Source organism: Sminthopsis crassicaudata, chromosome 3 (assembly GCF_048593235.1).
Source record: "Sminthopsis crassicaudata isolate SCR6 chromosome 3, ASM4859323v1, whole genome shotgun sequence".
Lineage (NCBI taxonomy): Eukaryota > Metazoa > Chordata > Mammalia > Dasyuromorphia > Dasyuridae > Sminthopsis > Sminthopsis crassicaudata.
The window spans coordinates 453,360,155-453,385,236 of record NC_133619.1 but is presented as its reverse complement, the minus strand read 5'-3'; the positions used below and the strand labels follow the sequence as shown (position 1 = coordinate 453,385,236).

Sequence of the window (25,082 nt, the reverse complement as noted above, 5' to 3'; positions counted from 1 at the left end):
TTCAGCCAAACCAGATTAATCCATCATCCCTATAAATGAAACTGAAAAGAGGAAAGCCAACAAGTTGACATGTTACAGAAGGAACTGAACCAAATCCACATTAAATTTCCCTCTTTTAATTAAAGCACAAGACTGTACCTCACTGAAAGGCAACTTGAAGGCATCCCTTGGGACCCAAGAGTAGCAATTGCTGCAATTGCTTATATTTGTAGTCTTTACTCTAGTATGTTAACATAGTGAGTGCTTCATAAATGCTTGTTGGTAGAAAAATACAGTGGTTTCCAGGAATGCCTTCATTGTGTTCATAAAGGCAAGAAGAAATATAATTTCATAGATTATCTTGCCTCAGGAAATTGTGCATAAGCAAAATAACAACAACCCACCATGGTAAAAACTGCATCTTATGCAGCAATATCCATTGTTGAGGATGACAGAGTAGAAAAAAAACCATAAAGAACTTTAAAAACTTATATGAATGGATGCAAAGTAAAATGAATAGAACCAGAGTAAGATCGCTGAAGTAGTTTCATGTTATTATTACGAATAATTTTGTACATATTCTCCTCTTAGACTAGACCTATTAATTAATTAAATAGCTTTTGCACCATAGCTAATCTCTTAATTTTCCAGGAGCAAAATACATCTTAATATTTCAAACACTTGAAAGACCAAATTCACTTTTAACTATTTTTCTTTAAGAGAAGTTCTTAAAACAAATAGCCTCAATAAAGCCAAAAAAATACATAACTCTCTTCAAACTTATAGACAACTTGACAACATGCAAATATTTTTTACACATAAATAGCTGTTATTTATATTGTATTTATTGTGTCCCAGGCACTAAGTGCTTTATAATTATTATTTCATTTGATTCTCAAAACAAGATAAATGCTACTATTACCCCCATTTTAGAGTTAGGAAAACAGATAAATTAAAGTTAAGTTATTTGCCCAGGGTCATGTAGCTAGTAAGTATCTATAGTCAGATACGAAGTCAAGTCTTCCAAACTCCAAGTCCATTACCTTTCTGTTATACAATCTCTGTAAAATCCATTTTACAAGTGAGAAAATGGAGTCTTAGAGAGATTTAGTGACTATTCTATGCTTACTAAAGTGTTGTCAGCAGATGATTTTAAATTCAGGTTTTTCTGATTCCAAGTAGTACTATCTACAGTGACAGATTATATCTAGAGACTAATTTAAAAAAAGACTTGAAAAAGAATGCTTAGAATTTTTTCCCCTAAAAACACGGATTTGATTGTAGTAGGAATTGACTCATAAGTCAAATACCTATAGGTAAATAAGGGAGTCAACTAAGTAGTTCAAATGAATAGACCACTGGGCCTGGAGTCATGAAGACTTGAGCTAGATATGGGTTATATACTCACTAGTTATGTGAACCTGGGCAAGTGACTTAATCTCTGTTTAATCTACTGGAGAAGGAAATGACAAACCACTTCAGTATCTTCATCAAGAAAGCACTATCTAGGCATAGGGGTTCTCAAACTACGGCCTGCCGGCCACATGTGGCCTGCTGTGGACGTTTATGCGGCCCGCCAGGTTATGGCAAATGGGCTGAGGGGTGGAGACAGTGTGAGTTTTTGTTTTTACTATAGTCCGGCCCTCCAACAGTCTGAGAGACATGAACTGGTCCCCTATTTGAAAAGTTTGAGGACCACTGAAGGGTTGAAGAATTGGACATGACTGAAAAACAACAGAAACAATGGGGGACAGGAGGTAGAAAGAAAAACCCATTGGATTCTATATATGCCCATCTATCAGACCGTGATAATGATTGAAATTTATGTCATAGATTTCAAGTCAGGAAGGTCAGTATATATTACCTAGTTTGACTCTTTCACTTTATAGATGAGGAAAATGGGTCCCAGACAAGTAAAAAGACTTTTTCAAGGCCATGAAAGATTAGGATTGGAATATGGGTCTTTTGACTTCAAATCTAGGATTTTTACCCATTGTACCCCTGGTTCCCATTTTTGGATTCAGACATCAATATAATGATATTAATCATTCATCATTAAACTCTTTTTGTTTCTCAAGTTTATTAAGTCTCTTTTCAAAGAGTAGGGGTCCAAGTCAACAGAATAAGTTTTAGTTTGGAAAGGAGTTCTAAAAAGATTCAGAAAATAAAATGTAGGTATGATGATGAACTGGGGAGGTGTATATCAATAAGGAAAAACACAAGATTCCTAAATGCGTTTAGGAAGAAAATGTGGTGTTAATTTGACATTTCTCTCTAGAGTCAGCCTTGTTTACCTGTATACGTTTCAGGATTTCACTATTCCTAAGCAATAAAAGGGCAAACGAATCTATGAAACCAAAATATTGTTTCACTTTGTCTTTTATATGGAAAAGGTACAAGGAGATACATTGATGGACATTTACTTGTCCATATGTCAAGCAGTTTTATTTTCTTTTACACATTGCTATTTGTTAACTAAGCTTTTGTTTGAAAAATACAAAGGATGATGGCCTAGCAGCACCAGATCTAAACTCTATTATGAAGCAGCAGTCATCAAAACCATATAGTAATGGCTAAGAAATAGTAGATTAGTGGAATAGGTAAGATACACATGACACAATTATCACTGATTATATGATAAATCCCAAAGTTCCAGTTTCTGGAATAAGAACTCACTATTTCACAAAAATTCACAAAAACTAGAAAATAATGTCAGAAACTTAACATAGACCTACATTCCACACCCCATACTTTGGCAATAGGCATAAAGGATGACACTATAAGCAAATTAAGTCTTTATGACTCCAGGCCCAGTGCTCTATTTACTGAACTACCTAGAATTAAATGGAAAAGTTTTGCACAAACCAACATAGACCAGATTAGAAGGGAAGCACAAAGCTGGGAAAATTTTTTTTATGTCCAATGTTTCTGATAAAAACCTCATTTCTAAAATATATAAACAATACTGTCAAATTTATAAGATTACAAATCATTCCCTAACTGATAAATGGTCAAAGGATATGAACAGATAATTTGCAAATGACTATCTATAGTTATATGAAAAAAAGGAGGGAAAAAGACCAACATCTACAGAAATATTTGTAGCAGCTCTTTTTGTAGTGGCAAAAAATTGGAAAATAAGTAGATAGATGTCCATCAGTTAGGGAATGGCTGAGTAAATTATGATTTATGAGACTAATGGAATATTATTGTTCTATAGAAAATGATGAACAAACTGATTTTAGAAAAACCTGGAAAGGTTTACACAAACTAATGCTGAAAGAAACAAACAGAACCAGGAATACATTGTACACTGTAATAGCAAGATTATGGGATGACCAACTTTGACAGACTTGATTTTTCTGAATGGTTTAGTTATCCAAGGCAATCTCAATAAACTTTGGATCGAAAATGCTATCTGTATCCAGAAAACTATGGAGACTGAATGTAAATCAACACATGCTATGTTCACTTTTTTTCTTTTGTTTTTTTCCTTTTGTTTTTATTTTTCTCTCCCTACATGATTCATAAGGAAATCTATTTTAAAAAGGCATATTTGTAGCCACAAATAAATAAATTTTTAAAAAGAAGATTTTTGCCATGATAAATTTTCAGAAATCTAATTACAAAAAAGTCGACTTTAAGACAGCTGCTCATGTCAGATTATATGTCTGTCACAATGCTCGTTCATTATCATATATGTAATCAATAAATATTATGTCTTATACTGTGTCAGTGAAGATAAGGAACAATTTATCACCATCTTCCAGATAATGATCCTTCATGTACTTTAATTGCAGCCCAGACATCTGAATATTACCTATGACCCTTTGACAAGCTATTTACAAGATATCTTGCTCTAATTTTTATCTTTAATCTGCTAAATGTTAGTTTGGTTTCTACCATAGGGAGAGTGACATTTTTTCTAGGTAAAGCGCTAATCAAAGAGAGAATGAAAAGGAAGATAAACTTCATGAAAGCATTTTTGAACTATAGGTACTTCTAAATTTATAATGGAAATGATTACTTGAAATTCTGTATGCAATATTGGGGAGAATGGCTAAACAAATTGTGATACATGAATGTAATGGAATAACAAGAAACAATTAATGCAAAGGTGCATGGGAAGAATTATATGACCTGCTGCAGAGGCAAGTGAGTAAAGCCAAAAAGACAATATACACACTGGCTATGATAATATATATGAAAAGAGCAAAAAACCAAACCCTGCTAAATTCAATGCCATGTAATTATAATAAACAAGATAGGCCCCAGAAAAGAGTTGAGAAAATATACATTCCTCCTTTTGAAAAGGTAGACAATTGCTATGGAATAGTGCATATATTGTCATATGTGGTTAATATTTTCTTTTTCCCGAACTGTTTTTTAGCTTTATTTTTATTTTTGTTATAGAAATAGCATACCGGGTTGAAAAGGGGAAAGTATATATTTGGAAATGAAGTTTATCCTTTAACTGCTAGTGCCTTCTCCCCCAAACTTTGCTATATCATCTTTTATGTATTTCCTTTGAATATATTTTTCAAATTCTTATATATATATATATATATGTATGTATATATGTGTGTGTGTATGCATACACACATATTGTTTATTCTGATAGAATATAAACTCTTTGAATACAAGAGCTATGTCTTTTTTTTTTTTTTTCTTTATATCCCTGGTGCCTGGCATATGTACAGTAGGAACTTTATACATGTTTATTCAATGCAAAACCAAAATATATCAATAAAAGGATATATTTTAAAATTCTGCATGCTAAATAAATTAGATCTTATGAAGTTAGGTGTGTTTTATTATGGGAAAGCAAGCTACTTTAGAGAAGAGATTAATTTTGAACTCAGAGACTGAATATTTCACAAGGCATGCCTTGGCAGATTGTAGTTGCTACTGAAATATTCATTTCAAAAGGTAGCTATGGTGCATCAGTAAAATGATTCTTACATAATCTATACATTTTATGGGAATCTTCCTTTCCCTCTATTTAGGTATACTATATCAATTAATATTAATTAATCCTTAAATGTGTTCTCTTTGATTCAGACCAGTTTTAATGATCTTGTGATGAAGACAACCATCTACACCCAGAGAGAGTACTTTGAGAATTGAATGTGATTGACAACATAACATTTTCACTATTTTTGTTGTTGTTTACTTGCTTTTTATTTTCTTTGTCATTTTTTTCTGTTTGATTTGATTTTTCTTTTGCAGCAAGATAATTGTCTAAATATGTATGCATATATTGGATTTAATATATATTTCTACCATGTTTAACATATATTGAATTCTTTGCCATCTAGGGGAAGAGGTGGGGGAAGGGGAGAAATTAGAACACTAGGTTTTACAAGGGTTAATGTTGAAAAATTATCTATGCATATGGTTTTTTTTTTAATTTTAATAGTTTTTATTTACCAGATATATGCATGGGTAATTTTACAACATTGACAATTGCCAAACTTTTTGTTCTAATTTTTCCCCTCTTCCCCCCCCCCCCCGCCACAGATGGCAAGTTGACCAATACATGTTAAATATGTTAGAGTATAAATTGAATACAATATATGTATACATGTCCAAACAGTTGTTTTGCTGTACAAAAAGAATCGGACTTTGAAATAGTGTACAATTAGCCTGTGAAGGAAATCCAATATGCAGGCAGACAAAAATAGAGGGATTGGGAATTCTATGTAGTGGTTCATAGTCATCTCCCAGAGTTCTTTTCATGCATATGTTTTGAAAATAAAAAGCTTTAATGTTAGGATTACTAAGTGAGAACTGAGGTTTTCTGGACAATTACAAGGTGAGAACTCAGGTTGACTTGATAGAGGGGGCAAGCTCATTGGCTGGGGTGGTTCTTCCCAGAAGCCCTTGAATTATCCCACGCCCATTCTCTGGGAAGAGAGCTGCTGTGTCTACTCAAATCTTTAAGACAGATTCTTCTTCCTGTAGTGAACCGTTGTCTCCAGGCAGTTGCTGTTAACTCTTGTCCTTAGAAGTGACTTCCCTTCCTGCAGAGAGCCCCGTCAGGCCTGATGTAATGCAGAGAGTCTTCTTCTTTCTCTGAGAGTCCTCTCTTTTATTCTCCCAGAGAATGGGCGTGGAATAATGCAAGGGCTTCTGGGAAGAACCACCCCAGCCAATGAGCTTGCCCCCTCTATCAAGTCAACCTGAGTTCTCACCTTGTAATTGTCCAGAAAACCTCAGTTCTCACTTAGTAATCCTAACACTTTAATAAAAAAATGTGTTCTCTTTTCCCCCTCACACTATCTGTGAATGCTGATATTGGATACTGATGCTTCCGGCAAGAAGTAACATTTGAAAGTCAAAAACAGCATCATGAATTTAGTGTCATAAGACTCAGGACCCACATATGGAACATTAGTTAGAGGGCAATATTGTTAGAATTCTTTCTTAATTGTGCTTGGGAGCCACATGGAGTTTTTTATTGTAGAGATCCCTGTTATGGCAACTTCTACAAAATTCTGAAATCAGTTAGTCCTAGATATCTAAAGAGCTGGTATTAATTGACTCTCAAATGAGCCATCTTAAACCTCTGAAAAATCAAAAAATCTTAAAAGGGCTTGTGAAGCAGTCTGCTCAATAGTTAGATTTTGTGCCTCTATAGAGGATTAAATAAACATGGGAGGAAAAGATTTATGATTATTATCAAATTTCTAAGAACTTGATGATCCAGACATTACTGAATATTGTGACAAGTATCTTTAACATTAATAATATTTAGAAACATTCGGTGATTGAGAATTAGAGTGATTCTTAGAGCCAGGAGACATATAACATCAGAATCACTCTGTATATGAACTTTGGACTATGAGTAGGTGATTTAATCTCTCTGAGTTCTCAGTTTCCACAATGGATTTTTTTATGTGTTTTATTGATGCCCCTAGGGAAAAATCACTGTTGCTTTTTAGTGACACATGCCCTCTTCCTATAAATCCTTCTCTTACAAAGGAATATATAATTAAGCAATTTAAAAAGTTAGATATCTCTGTTAATATATGCCTCATTCTACATTTATAACCTATCACCTTTGTGCCAATAGGTATTTCATTATCTGCTCAAAAAAATAGGGCCAAGGGAGAGGATTTTGGGAAGATGGAGAGTAGATCAGAGAACTTTTGACTCTCCAAATTTCCTCTACAGAAGAGGACAGAACATAACCTCAGAACAGCAAAAATAAATACAGAGTAAAGCAGTTGACCTTTTAAGACAATTTGAGAAAACCCCAGGAAAAATCTGACCCCCAGGAGTAGAGATTCAGTCTGTGTGAAGTGTAAACATTTTTATAGGTTAACTTTGCAGAAACAACAAACAAGCTCTGAGGGTGGTTGGGTTGAGAGGTAGCCTCAATTTTAAAAACTTTCATCTTGAAGATAGTGTGAGGGTTCAACAGCTGAGTAGGAAAAGATTGGAGGATCTTCCACTGTTGAGGGACACCAAACATATCTGTGCTAACCTGACACATTCTGGACTGTGATTACCAGCAGAAGGAGCTAGCAAATATCTTTGAGTACAGTAGTAAGGAATGGTTGGTTCCTTCTTGGCTATGGACATTTGTAGGAGATCAGAGTCCCTGTTTTCAATTCCAGGGTAGAAAAGACAGCTGTAGTTTGCAATCTCTAGAGGAAGCACACAACAAGCAAAATCATTTATAGGACAGTGAGGGAGGGGTCCTAACCATAATTTAGAAATGGAGAGGAGAGCCAAAAAAAGTTGGGCTATGAGACAAACCTTAGAAAATAACAGTAAGAAAATGATACTCAGAATTATAACTTGATTACACTAATAGCTACTAAATAAATAAATAAATACATAGAATTGTGTAGGCAAAGGAGAAAAAACCCAACCACAGTTGCTATGGGGAAAGAGAAGATTTGGGTTCACAGTTAGAAGATGATAGAGCTTAAAAAAGTCACTCTTTTTTTTTTTTTAATGAGAAACATTAAACGATCCCAAACACAAAAAGAGTTCTTGGAAGAACTTTAAAAGGATTTTAAACATCAAATAAGAGAGATTTAGGAAAAATTGCAGATTGCAAGAGCAATCCAAGAAAATCAGGAAAATTATAAAAAGAAAGCAAACCAATTGGAAATACAGAATCAAAAATTAAGGAAGAAATAATACCTTGAGAACCAGAACTGGGCAAGGAGAAGATAATGACATTCTAAGACACCAAGAAATCATAAGATACAAACAAAATGAAAAAAAAAAAAGAAGAGAATGAAGCATCTTATCAGAAAAACAATTTATCTGGAAAACAGAGAGAGGAGAAAATTATATGAAAAGACACACTTGCCTAATTGATTTACTATTTCACTCACTACAGTGAATTTTATGAATTTAAAAGGACTCTAACTATTGATAGTTTCTATATGGATAGAGTGCAGACTTCAAACCCTGAGGAGACTAAAAACAGACTGTCTCCAGAGGAATCCCCAAAGGGGGAAATCATCTGGTGCTCAGCACACAAGGACTCTCATAGAAGAAATTAAAAAGGCCTCACAAGAGAGCTAGAAGCAAAATGGGAAAAGGAAAGGGAAGCTTGGCAAGAGAGTCTGGATAAGTAATCCCACTTGTTTAAAGATAGAGTGGATAAAGAAATCAAATCCTTGAAAAACAAAATTAGTGAGTTGGAAAAGGTAAACAACTCCAAGGAAAACAGAATTAGTGAGTTGGAAAAAGAAAATAGCTCTCTAAAAATAAAATTGATGAAATGGAAAAAAAAATTCCATAGAACAAAACAACTCACTTAAAAACTCAATTGGACAATTAGGAAAAGATATTAAAAAAGTGAGTGAAGAAAATAATTTATTGAAAATCAGAATTGAACAAATGGAATTGAATGACTTGAGAAGACACCAAGAATCAGTCAGGCAAAACCCAAAAAATGAAACAATGGAAAAAAATGTCAACTACCTTCTTGGGAAGACAACAGATGAGGAAAATAGATCCAGGAGAGACAATCTGAGAATAATTGGACTCCCTGAAAAATATGATGAAAAAAAGAAACTGGGCACTATTTTTCAGGAAATTATCAAAGAGTACTGTCCAGATGTTATAGAAACAGAGGGTAAAATAGACATTGAAAGAATTCATCGATCACCTACAGAAAGGAACCCTAAAATCAAAATGCCAAGAAACATAGTGGCCAAATTCCAGGACCATCAAGCCAAAGAAAAATATTACAAGCTGCTAGAAGAAATCAATTCAAATATGGAGGAGCCACAATAAGTATTACTCAGGATCTAGCAGCATCCACATTAAAGGATCAAAGTGCCTGGAATCTGATATTCCAAAAAGCTAAAGAACTTGGTATGCAGCCAAAAATAACTTACCCAGCCAAAATGTTCATTTTCTTCTAGGGAAGAGGATGGACATTCAATGAAATAAGTGAATTTTATTTTTGATGAAAAAACTGGATCTAAACAAAAAGTTTGATGTCCAAATATAGAACTCAAGAAATTCCTAAAAAGGTAAAAAGAAATCTTGGGAACTATATTTCTGCTATAAAGATATAAAAAGATCACATGTATAATTTGTTCTAGAAACTAGAGGTGGAAAGGAAATTGTACCAAAAAAAATGATAAAGTGGGGGTATTTCATCTCACAAAGAGGCAAAGGTAACCTATTATATCTGAGAGAAAGGAGGGGGATGAACATAGTGTGTATCATATTCTCATCAGAATTGGCTTAAAGAGAAAAATATTAGACATATTCAATTTACGGTGAAACTCCTTCCACTTCGCTGAAAAGTGGTAGGGGAAAAGGGAAAAGGGAAGGAGTAAGCTAAACGGAAGGGAATACAGAAATTGTGAGGAAAAAGAGGTAAAATATCAGGGAGGAACTCTAAGGTGGAGGGAGAGATACTAAAAAGGGAGGGGTGTGAGAAGCAAGTGGTGGTCACAAGTTTAATACTAGGGAGGGGTAAAGGGGAAAAGAAAAGAGAAAAGCATAATCTGGGATTAACAAGATGGCAAGAAATACAGAATTAGTAATTTTAACCATAAATGTGAATGGGGTAAACTCCCCCATAAAGAGGAAGAAGTTAGCAGACTGTATTAAAAGCCAGAATCCTGCAATATGTTGTTTACAGGAAACATACCTGAAGCAGGGTGATACATACAGAGTAAAGGTAAAAGGTTGGAGCAGAATCTATTATGCTTCAGGTGAAGCCAAAAAAAGCAGGGGTAGCCATTCTCATCTCAGATCAAGCAAAAGCAAAAATTGATCTAACTAAAAGATATAAGGAAGGACACTATATCTTCCTAAAGGGTAGCATAGATAATGAAGCAGTATCAATATATAAACATATATGCATCAAGTGCTACAGCATCTAAATTCTTAAAAGAGAAATTAAGAGAGCTGCAAGAAGAAATAGATAGCAAAACTATAATAGTGGGATATTTCAACCTTGCATTGTCAGAATTAGATAAATCAAATCACAAAATAAATAAGAAAGAACTCAAAGAGGTAGATAGAATACTAGAAAAGTTAGATCTAAATGGATACAGAAAGGAGTACACTTTCTTCTCAGTAGTTCATGGAACCTATACAAAAATTGACCATATAGTAGGACATAAAAACCTCAAATTCAAATGCAGTAAGGCAGAAATAGTAGAAAACTAAATGGATACAGAAAGGAGTACACTTTCTTCTCAGTAGTTCATGGAACCTATACAAAAATTGACCATATAGTAGGACATAAAAACCTCAAATTCAAATGCAGTAAGGCAGAAATAGTAAAAGCATCCTTTTCAGACCATGATGCAATGAAAATTATATTCAATAAAAAGCCAGGGGAAAATAGACCAAAAATAATTGGAAACTAAATAATCTCATACTAAAGAATGATTGGGTGAAACAGCAAATCATAGACATAATTAATAACTTCATCCAAGAAAATGACAATAATGAGACATCATACCAAAATATGTGGGATGCAACCAAAGCAGTAATAAGGAGAAATTTTATATCTCTAGAGGCCTACTTGCATAAAATAGAGAAAGAGAAGGTCAATGAATTGGGCTTGCAACTAAAAATGCTAGAAAAGGAACAAATTAAAAACCACCAGACAAACACTAAACTTGAGATTCTAAAAATAAAAGGAGAGATTAATAAAATTGAAAGTTAAAAAAAAACACTATTGAATTAATTAATAAAAGAAAGAACCAACAAAATAGACAAATTCTTAGTAAATCTGATTAAAAAAAGGAAAGAGGAAAATCAAATTGCTAGTCTCAAAAATGAAAAGGGAGAACTTGCCACTAATGAAGAGAAATTTAGATCAATAATTAGGAGTTACTTTGCCCAACTTTATGCCAATAAATTCGACAACTTAAATGAAATGGAAGAATACCTTCAAAAATATAGCTTGCCCAGATTAACAGAGGAAGAAGTAAATTGGTTAAACAGTCCCATCTTAGAAAAAGGAATAGAATAGCCATTTATCAGCTCCCTAAGAAAAAATCCCCAGGACGAGATGGATTTACATGTGAATTCTACCAAACATTTAAAGAACAATTAACTCCAATGTTATATTTGAAAATCCCTATTTGAAAAAATAGGGATTGAAGGAGTCCTACCAAATTCCTTTTATGACACAGACATGGTACTGATATCTAAACCACGTAGGTTGAAAACAGAGAAAGAAAATTATAGACCAATCTCCCTAATGAATATTGATGTTAAAATCTTAAATAAAATATTAGCAAAAAGATTACAGAAAATCATCCCCAGGATAATATACACTATGACCAAGTAGGATTTATACCAGGAAAGCAGGGCTGATTCAATATTAGGAAAACTATTAGCAAAGTTGACTATATCAATAATCAAATTAACAAATGATCATCTCAATAAATCCAGAAAAAGCATTTGACAAAATCCAACATCCATTCCTAATAAAAACACTTGAGAATATAGGAATAAATGGACTATTCCTTAAAATAATGAGGAGCATATATTTAAAACCATCAGTAAGCATCATATGTAATGGGGATAAACTGGAACCTTTCCCAGTAAGATCAGGAGTGAAACAAGGTTGCCCACTATCACCATTACTATTCAATATTGCATTAAAAATGCTAGCCTCAGCAATAAGAGTTGAGAAAGACATGAAAGGAATTAGAGTAGGTAATGAAGAAACCAAATTGTCACTATTTGCAGATGATATGATGGTATACTTAGAAAACCCCAGAGATTCTACTAAAAACTATTAGAAATAATTCACAACTTTAGCAAAGTTGCAGGATACAAAATAAATCCACATAAATCCTTAGCATTTTTATACATCACCAACAAAATCCAACAGCAAGAGATACAAAGAGAAATTTCATTCAAAATAACTGTCGATAGCATAAAATATTTGGGAATCTATCTACCAAAGGAAAGTCAGGAATTATATGAGCAAAATTACAAAACATTTTCCACAAAAATAAAGTCAGATTTAAATAATTGGAAAAATATTAAGTGCTCTTGGATAGGCTGAGTGAATATAATAAAGATGATAATACTCCCTAAACTAATTTGTTTATTTAGTGCTATACAAATCCCCTAAGAAAAAATCCCCAGGACCAGATGGATTTACATGTGAATTCTACCAAACATTTAAAGAACAATTAACTCCAATGTTTAATGACCAAGAAAAAAATAACAACAAAATTCATATAGAAGAACAAAAGGTTGAGAATTTCAAGGGAATTAATGAAAAAAAAAATCAAATGAAGGTGGCCTAGCTGTACCTGATCTAAAACTATATTATAAAGCAACAGTTACCAAAACCATTTGGTATTGGCTAAGAAATAGATTAGTTGATCAGTGTAATAGGTTAGGTTCACAAGACAAAATAGTCTATAACATAGCAATCTAGTGTTTGACAAACCCAAAGATCCCAAGTTTTGTGATAGGAATTCATTATTTGACAAAAATTGCTGGTAAATTAGTATGGCAGAAATTAGGCATGGACACACACTTAACACCATATACCAAGATAAGATCAAAATGGGTCCATGATTTAGGCATAAAGAACGAGATCATGAATAAATTAGAGGAACATAAGATAGTGGAATTTGTGACCAAAGAAAAACTAGAGATAATTATTGATCACAAGAAAATTTTGATTACATTTTGATTACATCAAATTAAAAAGCCTTTGTACAAACAAAACTAATGCAAACAAGATTAGAAGGGAAGCAACAAATTGGGAAAATATTTTTACAGTTAAAGGTTCTGATAAAGGCCTCATTTCCAAAATATATAGAGAACTGACTCTAATTTATAAGAAATCAGGCCATTCTCCAATTGATAAATGATCAAAGGATATGAACAGACAATTTTCAGATGATGAAATCGAAACTATTTCCACTCATATGAAAGAGTGTTCCAAATCACTATTGATCAGAAAAATGCAATTTAAGACAACTGTGAGATACCACTACACACCTGTCAGATTGGCTAAGATGACAGGAAAAAATAATGATGAATGTTGGGGGGGATGTGGGAAAACTGAGACACTGATGCATTGTTGGTGGAGTTGTGAACGAATCCAACCATTCTGGAGAACAATCTGGAATTATGTTCAAAAAGTTATAAAAGTGTGCATATCTTTGGATCCAGCAGTACTACTACTGGGCTTATATCCCAAAGCAATACTAAAGAAGGGAAAGGGACCTGTATGTGCCAAAATGTTTGTGGCAGCCCTTTTTGTAGTGGCTAGAAATTAGAAAATGAATGGATGCCCATCAATTGAAGAATGGTTGGGTAAATTGTAGTATATGAGTGTTATGTAATGTTATTGTTCTATAAGAAATGACCAGCAGGATGAATACAGAGAGGCTTGGAGAAACTTACATGATCTGATGCTGAGTGAAATGAACAGAACCAGGAGATCATTATATACTTCACACAACAATACTGTATGAGGAATTATTCTGATGGAAGTGGATGTCTTTGACAAAGAGAAGATCTAATTCAGTTCCAATTGATCAATGATGAATAGAATCAGCTACACCCAGAGAAGGATCATTGGGAAATGAGTGTAAACTGTTTGCATTTTTGTTTTTCTTCCCAGATTATTTTTACCTTCTGAATCCAATTCTTCTTGTGCAACAAGAAATTCGGTTCTGCACACATATAGTGTATCGACGATATACTATAACATATTTAACATGTATGGGACTGCCTGTCATCTAGGGGAGAGGGTGAAAGGAAGGAGGGGAAAAATCAGAACAGAAGTGAGAGCAAGGGATAATGTAAAAAATTACCCATGCATCTATAGTGTCAAAAATTGTAATTATGAAATAAAAAATAATAATAAAAAATAAAATAAAATATTAGCAAAAAGATTACAAAAAAAGGAAATTGCTTCAGTATTCAACAATGGAATTAAAAAAGGAAAAATATCTAAAGCAACCAAAAGGAATAAAAAAATCAACAATCTAACACTACCTTGATATTCCTTGGAATAAATATATGAGGAAATACTAAGTGAAAATGTTTAATATCCTTCTTTGGATGTTCTTAAGAAGCAATAAATTCTCTTTAGATTGATGTAATATAAATGTAGTCCTGAAAAAGGCAGAAGAACAAACTGAATGATCTAATAATTAATATTCCTTCTATACTTGGAAAAGATTCTGTGGCTAGAAAGAATCTTAAATTAGAAAATTTGAGACTTCACAAATGAGAATATCTTCTTTAGCATGTGTAATTAGATCATTTGTATGTTAAAAATAAGAAAAGTATCTCAAATAAGAGTAAAGTTAATGAGTTATTTGTCTTCCTGAAAGAGTGTGTATACATACATACAGATACATCTATTAGATTTGTTAATAATGTTTTTCCTTTATTTTCCTCTGTTCAGTGAAAATTGCACCTTTCTAAAATAACACTTTTTCTCCTGAGAGACAAACCATCTTATGTAGAATACTGCTGTATTTTTGAATAATGTCAAATGTTTCTACATATGCATATCATTCAATGATCTTTTAGGTGATCACTTGGAAAGAGAACTGTGAACTTGGAAAAAGTGAAATTCACTTTGTAAATGAAACAACTTTTAAAAGTTATTTATAGGGGCAGCTAGGTGGTGCAGTGGACAGAGCACCAGCCTTGAATTCAGGAAGACCTGAGTTCAAATGTGGTCTCAGACACTTAACACTTCCTAGCTGTGTGACCCTGGGCAAGTCACTTAACCCCTGCCTCAGGGGGGGAAAAAAGTTATTTATAGCAAGTGAGAAACCCAAATTTTTTACTTCATATATTCTAATTTTAATTTTTGATGAGAGAATAAAATCAGGTTTAAATGATTATAATTCTCAGTAATAATTTACTTAAATCTAACTTTCCCCTAAATTTTCTGCAAAGGTTTCTGGAGAAAGGAAACAAGCTTAGAATGTTATGTAATATGCCATTACAATTGTTATCCACCAAAAAAAAATTAGTCCCAGGAGACTGAATATCTGGATACATTTGTAATTTTTGGGTTAAATATTAGACTGAAGTCAATGATCTGAAAACACCATGACATTTACCTGTCAGAATCAATAGCCAAATAAGAATTTCATATATGTATGTATACGTGTGTGTGTATATATATATATGTATATATATATATATATATATATATACACATACATACACACATTTATATATAGGGAAGTTAGGTGATATAGTAAAGAGTACAAGGTCTGAAGTCAGGGAGACATGAGTTCACATCTGGCCTTAGGTATTTACTAGCTATGTGACCCTGGATAAGTCACTTGACCCTGTTTGCCTTGATTTCTTTATCTGGAAAATGAGCTGGTGAAGATAATGGCAAGTCACTTCAGTATTTTTGCCAAGAAAATTCCAAATGGGATCATGAAATTTTGGAAATGACTTTAACAACAACTATGTATGTATATAACACATATATACACACATATGTATATATATATATGTTATACTATATAAATAAATGCCATTTATTATTAATGTTCCTCTCTAATATCAGATCATGGAACATCATACTTTGCCAAAGTGGTTCTGCTTTCTCAATAGTTATGTTAATGGAATGTAAGCTTTATCAGATCTATCATTTGAAAAAAGCTTTAAGTATGTGAATTTCTGTCTAGCTAAAGTTGGTGAGACTCATTACCAGAAGTTTACCAAGTTTTTCAAGTCATAGGTTCTTTTATTACAACAACTCATATTGCTTTGTCAACTCAAGCAATTTGCTTGGGATTGAGATTTGCATCAATGAAGGAATATCCACATCCATGAAATGATGGTATTCTAATTGTTCATAAATATGCTAAACTTTTTCCCAGAAGTTATTCATCATCAGAATTTGAATGTGTGTGTGGGTGTGTGCACCCACGATATGAGCAGCCAGCTAACAAGCATAGAATCTACAGAGGACAATTAGAAGCAAAGCAATGGATTACCTTTTTCTATTTCACTTTCAAAAGATAATTTTCTTCTCCGAAGTTTACAGTTTTCTCCATCAGAATCATTTGCAGATTGTGATCTTATTATGAGATCAGCCTTTATTAATAGAACAGAAAGATGGAATAGATTAGATTAATTGAATGTGAATATCACATATTGTTTAATGTATATATTTAAATCATGTTATTGTTTTTGTTTATATCTGTGATTTCATCAGTATAGGGACCTTCAGTTTGAAATTCCCTTCTAATGGCACAGGTCAGCAAATAGTACATAACTTTTAGTAGGAGAGAATTGCCTAGGACACTAAAAAATTAAGTAGCTTGTCTGTGATCAATTTTATATATGTCAATGTTCTGGAGGACTGGAATCAGATTGTGCTTATTCTGAGGCTAGATTCTTAGTCACTATATATCAATATGTCTTTCCTTTAAAACAGCATAATATTAGTTATTTCATACTAATAATTGGAAGTGGTATCCTCAGCTTTGGAAACATTCTTTGGTACAAATGGGTTTTATGAAATAAAGAGTGGTTAAATTTTAAAAATCTACAAAGATTTTTTGGGGAGAATTTGCTTTTCATATAGTAGAAATGTATTAACTAATTATAATTAACTATGATGTTTTGTTGCATGGTAATGATCATAAAGTAAAATTTCACAGTAACAAAAATAAAGTTGCTAGAAATGAGAATAATAAAGGGTACCAATAAACCCTCATGTGAGATTTCCTACAAAATTTCTGTTAATAATTTTTTTTCCCCCCTGAGGCTGGGGTTAAGTGACTTGCCCAGGGTCACACAGCTAGGAAGTGTTAAGTATCTGAGACCAGATTTGAACTCAGGTCCTCCTGACTTCAGGGCTGGTGCTCTATCCACTGCGCCACCTAGCTGACCCAATTTCTGTTAATAATTTGCCAGACACATTTATGTGACTGTAAAACTTTGGTTTGAAAAAATATTTTAGATTTATCTTCATATAGGCAAAATTCAGAATGGATTTAGTAGCATCAAGCAGTGATTAAAATTCTTATAAAATACATACACTTTAGTGACTAAATTAAAATTCTTATAAAGTACATACGATTTATGATTTCATCCTTTTACTCCTAAAAATTTCTTCAACTTTCAATTTCTTAAACAACAAAAATAGCTTAGTGAGTTACTGCTCATGGGTACACTAAAGAGCATTGTGACAGCTTTCAGAATAGCATTCACATATCTCTTTGAGCATCTGGCATGGTCAGATAATGACAGTAGTATTAGGGAGAAAAAGTACTCTAATACCTTTAAGCTATGCTCACGGCTTTCTTAGTAGAGTTTCCTTTTTTTTTTTTTTTGACAAGTACTGAAAGCCCATGATTTTCTAAGTGGGAGCAGTTAGTTTCAAAGCTTTCCATGAATTAAAGGGCACTGAGCAAAAAATGATTTCCAACTAATCTCAGAAAGCATCTCACAAGAAAAGATATTCATTTTTTGCTTTATTCAGTTTAAATTGAGAAAGAAGCCCATAAGGCTTCTTTAACAATTAGAAAACAGTGTAGCACAAAGTTGGCAAGAAATGGAGAGCATGGTATCTCATGTATCTTATCTCTTCCTTATCCTCTCCCACAAAAGGATATTAAATCAAAGATTGATACTGATATAGAATGAGAATATATGAGCCATGTAGAATACAGAATAAACAATATGTAATACAGATAAAGATAGCCTATAGTTAAATATAAAATATAGCCAACATTTTATTTCTATTTAGCTATTTACTTCATGGCATTCATTAATTTAATCTTGTTAATGTATTCTCTTCACATTTGGAACTTTTGACTATTTGGTTAAGGTTTAAGTTTTCCCATAGCACTATGGAAAAGAATCATTTATGGGAAAAGAATCAACACAGTACACACAGACAAGATTCCAGGGAGAATTAAACATGTACTTAAGATAAAATGTTTTCAGGCACTCTGCAGTATTGGGGAAAACATAATTGGCCCGACTCAAGTTACCTCAAAGTCATGAAACTGAATTTCTTGAACACATATAATATAATTTAAACATTTCCCCAATTCAAATAGCCTTTTCCATAAAAAACAATTATGATCAGAAGAAATAAAAAAAAGTCAGTTGCATATACCTTTGCATTTTCATGCCTTAGATTAAAAGTCAATTCTAGATTAGTCAGAAAATGATCAGAAAATTCAGGATACATATCCAAAACCTCTAACAAGTCTTCTCGCTGGATTTTATGCAAATCACAGTATGTTAAAGCTCTTACATCTGCATTCGATTTTCCAGGCTTTGCATAAAGATGAACCATTTCTCCAAATATGTCATTTTTTCCTATTGAAAAAAACCACACAAAATTCAGTGTTTTCTTTAGGAGAAATTTCTAAAAACTAAAGGATTATCATAAATAGCTGTGCACAGAAATGGGACTCTGCTCAATTGCCCACTAGAGTAGCAAAGTAAGGGGACTTGTCTGATATCATTACTCCAAAAGGTACAAGAATAGCTGAGATAATTTCATCCCCAAATTCCTCCTTTCCTTCAATTTATATACTGTATGTTTCAACCATACTGACCTGCTCACTGTTCCAAATGCACTGAGATGCTGTAGATGTCATTTTTGTTGAGTCATTTCAATTATTTTTGACTCATTGTGACCCCATTTGAGAGTTTCTTGGCAAAGATATGAAGTATTTGCTATTTCTTTTTCCAGTTCATTTTTACTGATGAGGAAACTGAGGCAAATAGGGGTAAATGACTTGCCTTCCTCAGTCTTTACCTTCTCTGTTGCAGCTTAGCCCTACTTTTTCTTTTTTTTTCTTTTTTAAAAAATGTTCAATTAATTAATTAATTTACAAAGCATATACATGGGTAATTTTTTCAACATTGACCCTTGCAAAACCTTTTATTATAAATTTGCCCCTACCTTTACTCACCCCTTCCTCCAGCTGGCAGATAGTCCAGTACATGTTAAATATGTTGAAATACATGTGAAATCCAATATATGTATATATATTTATACAGTTATCTTACTGCACAAGAAAAATCAGATCAAGAAAGAAGGAAAAGAAAAACTAAGAAAACAAAATGCAAGCAAATAACAACAGAGAGTGAGAATGCTATGTTTGTTCCACACTTTGTTCCCACGGTTCTCTCTCTGGGTGTAAATGGCTCTCTTCATCACTGAACAAGTGGAACTGGTTTGAATCCTCTGTTGAAGAGAGTCATGTCCATCAGAGTTAATTGTTATATAGTCTTCTTGTTGCTTTGTATAATAATCTCCTGTTTTTGCTCATTTCATGTAACATCAGTTCATGTAGATCTCTCCAAGCCTTGAAATCCAAGATGATTTCAAGGATGAAATCATCCTGTTGGTCATTTCTTATAGAACAATAATATTCTATAACATTCATATACTACAATTTTTTCAGCCATTCTTCAATTGATGGGCATTCATCTACTCAGTTTCCAGTTTCTTACCTCTACAAAAAGGGCTGCCACAAACATTTTTGCACATGTGGATTCCTTTCCCTCCTTTTAAGATCTCTTTGGGATATAATCCCAGTAGAAACACTGGTGGATCAAAGGATGCACAGAGTTTGATAACTTTTTGAGCATAGTTCCAAACTGCTCTCCAGAATGGTTGGATCCACTCACAGTTCCACCAACAATGTATCACTGTCCCAGTTTTCCCACACCCCCTCCAATATTTGTCATTATCTTTTCCTGTCATCTTAGCCAATCTGACAGGTGTCCTACTTTTTCCTTTCATTATAAGGACTTTGCCTCTGTTTTTTTGTGGGCCAACTCTTTAGGTCATTTTCCTTTCTCCTATCCTTTAGCTCTTGTTTCCATATCTATTTAGATCATGATGTTCTTTTTCACTATCTCCTGATAGTTCCTTACTTCCATCAAGGCTGATTTCAGGTGATACTTTGAATATGAAACCTTCCCTGACCCTTCTCTCTAGTAATTAATGTTCTCCCCTCCCTCTGAAATTGTTTCATACTTTCTTTTACATATTTCTATTTACTCAACTATTTATCAGCTAACATATTCGATGCCTGATGTCGAAATAAGCTTCATAAAGACAGCTTAATTTCTTCTTTTTTTTAAACTTTGGATAATCAGCATCTAGTTCAATGACTTGCACACAGAGAGCCTTTGGTAAAATTCTCAAATGAATGAATATTGGCATGCTATGAACATCAAAAAGTTTTAAAAGGAGACAAAGCAACTGGGAGCATAAAACAATGTGTACTTCAATTGGTTAACCATTTTTTAACTCTATAAAAGGAAGAAAAAAAAAGCCAGAGTAGAAATGATGGACTGGGAGAAAAAGATGGAGTATATAAAAATACTGTTTCTTATAAACCTGATGTTGGCCAACAAAGAGAAAGTGGTTGTTAAAATTTCAATATCTTGAAGCTTGGGGGGAAAGTGGCTATTCTATCATAGAGTGGAGAGGAAAACTACTATGACATGTACCCTTTATTTTGTGAGAGGATATTTAAAAGGGATTAGAGAATAGAGAAATGCCTTGTCCTAAATTTCTCCAAAAAAATGGATCTAGGATGATAGAAAATTCTTAAGAGAGTGATAACTTGAAGACAAAAGCAGAAATTATTCTGATGAAGAAAAGTAAATTCAAAAGATAAAAAAATACACACATGGTAGATGAAGTTGAATTCAATGATGGTGCATAATCCTTAAAGAATAATACTGGAGTGGCAGCTAGATGATGTGGTAGATGGAGGATTGGCCCTGGAGTCAGGAGGACCTAAGTTCAAATCCAGTCTCAGACACATAACACTTCCTAGTTGTATGATCCTGGATAAGTCACTTAACCACAATTGCTGCATAAATAATCAAACAAATAAAAAATAAGAATAGGACTAGAAGTAATAAGGCTCAGAATGAAGTGAAGCTGGTGATGGATGTTAAGGATAACTCAAAGCCCTTTTTATTGAGCTATTATTGGAGGGAGGACACCACTGCTTGGGGCAGAAGGAATAAGGAAAATTATTCTGAGAAGGCAGATTTTTGGATTAGAAAGGATAGAACAGAAAAGATAGAATGGAGCTGAAATTCAATATAAATGGAGATAATAGAACACCTAGTCGTTCTCAGTTGAGTAAGAAACAGTAGGCTCAGGAAAACTACATCTTAGGATAATTAAAGAACTGAGGAATTGTGATTGTTAGAAATTGTCAGTGATCTTTCAAAAGACTATTGAAAATGGGTAATGTGCTATGAGACTTACAAAGGGTAAATTTCTCTCTGATTTTCAAAACGGTGAAGAAGATAGAGATTGAAAATTATAAGCATGCAAATTTGACTTTAATTCTTCATACAATTCTATACTTTTTTTAGGAAATAGAGTGCCACTATCTCACCCAAAATGGAAGCAAATGGACATTTATTTGCCTAATTCCATTGAAAATTGTCTTGGGAGCTTTGATCTGCTCTGTTTTTAGATGTGGGCTGATTCACTCCTTAGGCAGCTTGGCAGTTCATTGAAGTTCATCATATTGGTGTTAGATCTAGTGCAGACACCCAATTGACTTGGATCATTGATGCTCAGAAGTTTCTAGTTCCAGAGATTCCATTAGCCTCATCCTTTGTAGCAGATAATTCTTTCATTGTGAATATTTAGATAGGGAATCACAGAGTCTTAGAGTTAGCAGGGAACTCAGAGACTATCTGGTTCAATATAGATCTGAATAATTTTTTTTTTCTAGAAATATTTGAAGTGCTCATCTATTCTTTGTTTGAAGACTACCAGGGAAGAAGAATTCACCAACACTCACAGTGACTCTATTAACATATTTCTTCCTTATAGCAAGCAAGGCTTTTTGCAACTTTCTTTCTACTAGATTTACTATGCTAGGCCCAAGTAGAATCAGTCTATTCCATTTTCTGTGGGACAATTCTTCAAATGATATCTCCATAAGTCCTAAAGCATGGTGATCTTGTTCTCCAAGTATTCTCTTCTCTTGTTTAAATATCTATCATACCTGCAACCCTCTTAAGAAATTATCTCAAAAAAAAAAAAAAAAGAAAAAAAAAAAGAAATTATCTCAAGTCCCTTCACTATAATGTTCATTCTCTGAATGCTGTCCAATTTATCAATATAGTATTATTATATTAAATATAGTACTCAGAATTGAACAGAATTTGAAAAATGTTTTTATTAGGACAAAATACATTAGGATCACTATATCCCTGGGCCTTAACACTATGCTTTCATTAATGCAGCCTAAAATGCACACGAGATTGTCTATTCCCACTATTGATTCATAATGAATTTGTAGACTACTAGAACCTTCCAGATCTTTTTTAGATAAATTGCTGTTTGGCTATGTCTTGCTCCATTGTATCCCATCACTAGCAGTGTACATATACTTTGAGAACTAGAATGTGTTTTTAAGTAAAAATACATTCTAGTTCTTAAAAGCATATTCTAGTTCTTATAGTACATGAATATGTATCTCACATGAAGCTGGTGACTATAATTCATTGATAGCAAATTTGTCCTCTCATTATCTCTGGTTATTTTTGGTATTAATGCCCTGAGAGCTTTCTTTTCTTTTCTTTACTTTTTCTCTTTTATTTATTTTGTCTTTTCCAAACCAGACATCATTTTCCTTGACAGAGAAAAAAAAGTTGACTAGTGATGCCTTTTTTCTGTCATTTGAATATTCATCTCATTGAGCCACAGCCCTATTCTGTCTTTGTTCTTATTTTTCCCAACAAAGCAAAAACAAACAAACAAAAACCCTCCCCAAACAAACATGGGAAACAAAGGACTCTTTTTTGTTGTAGTTGTGCTTAATTTCCTTGCTAGTCTCAGTTAATTATGAATTATTAGCTTTTCTGATTTTGTTCTTAAAATACCATGTTCCTCTTTTGTATTTATATAGGAAATTGAAAATTGACAGACATTTTGACATTTGTAGTTAAGAGGAATAAGCATTCTCCTTTCAACCATGAAAGTGATTTATGACTACCTGCATTTTTGAGTCTGAGGCACAATGGAGTCAAATAGGAGAGTTCTTAAAGAGATATACCCAATTTCTGGGAAAGACAGAAGAAGGAAAACCTAAAATGCTGAGTCAGAAAGACAGAGTGGTTCAGGGGCAAAAATCCCTTTAAGGAAAGGAGAAAGAAAAAGGAAAGCCTGAGCTGTAATATAGAAGAGAGAGATTGAGGAGAGTTATTGACTCATATCTCAGAGCATAAGATTCAGACTGAAATAAAAGGTTTAAAGAATGAGAAAAGTTCTAAGAAAAGGTTTATTCTCTCCAACTTCTCTCCCAATGTATATTAGCACTCAATATCACATACTTGACTGTCTTTTTTTAGCCCAATATTTCTGATAATCTTGATTTTTCCTCAGTCATAAAGAGACCTAGATTTGGCTACAGTTAAACAAATTTAGATTAGAGGGAAAAATCAAATGTCTGTCTAAATGTTAGGAATTTTTCTTTTGAAGGCTCTGAGTTATTATGATTGTATTCTTAACTTTTCATTTAATATAAACTGCATAAAATAGCAGAGCAGGGGACAAAGTTGACCTAAGGGGCCATTCTATGACACTCACCTATGTTAAAAGAGCAAAAAACCAATTTATTATTCTAATAGGAGAATAGTTGATTAAATCCCCAGAGACAAAGAGGTTAGGGAATATTCGGTGGTGGTACAATACAGGATCTTTTGGTCCTTCACTGCAACAGTCATAACCATAATTATTAATTAGTGTTACATTTGCTTTGTCCATATATACTTTCATACTTCCATGTATCTGTTTTTATGTTAATATGAATACTCCATTTCAATGATGCACAAAACAATCTCTCTATTTCTTTTCATATCATGAGACCTTTATCTAAGTCCTCTGCAAAGATTTGCTCAACATACTGGGGGCCTTCCTTTAGATTTCTTGACATAGATAACCAGAGGAAAATGAGACTATTGCTTATTTTTTGCTTTCAATATCCTTTGTTTCTACCTCCTTTTCTGATCATATATTTCTTTGAAATATTTTTTACTCCATTTCCCCAAAGCAATTCTATACTGGTGAAATGTCATAGTTGACTTATACCCTCAATGAGCCTCTCAACTATCTTTTGCATGATCCACAAATTTAATTCATCAGAGATTGTACTATTCAATCATTAATTCATAACATTATTCACAAGAATAATGCTGATTTTAAAGATATTTGTTTCAGGAAGAATCTTTGGGTCATTAAAATACTGCACAGCTTTCCAAAGGCAATCCAATCTAATCTGTTCTTTCTATTAAATTTTTGGTCCAGGTCATTACCAATTTCCAATGTCTGTTTAAAATATACATAATGACTCTAACATATTTAACATTTATTGGTCAACTTGCCATCTGGCGGGGGGGGGGGGAAGGAGGGGAAAAATTAGAACAAAAGGTTTGGCAATTGTCAATGTTGTAAAATTACCCATGCATATATCTGATAAATAAAAACTATTAAAAAATAAAATAAAATATACATAATGATGGAAAAAAATTTGGGGTTGTGCAACAGCTGCATATCATAGTTTGGAATAAGAAACATTCTTTATGCACCTGTTTTTTCATATGTGGATAATTGGATTGCATTCCTT

At 33.1% G+C, this 25,082-nt stretch overlaps 1 protein-coding gene across 4 annotated transcripts in view; it reads right to left on the bottom strand.

Moving 5' to 3' along the window:
- Positions 1-25,082, bottom strand: part of KCNH7 (potassium voltage-gated channel subfamily H member 7) — a 622,433-nt gene that overhangs the window by 43,093 nt on the left and 554,258 nt on the right. For all 4 annotated transcript variants that reach the window (XM_074303262.1, XM_074303266.1, XM_074303263.1 and 1 more), the window contains 2 exons: positions 18,572-18,777; positions 16,437-16,536 (listed from right to left, as the gene is read on the bottom strand). In XM_074303262.1, the coding sequence (XP_074159363.1) occupies positions 16,437-16,536; positions 18,572-18,777 (306 nt within the window). The remainder of the gene's footprint in view (positions 1-16,436; positions 16,537-18,571; positions 18,778-25,082) is intronic.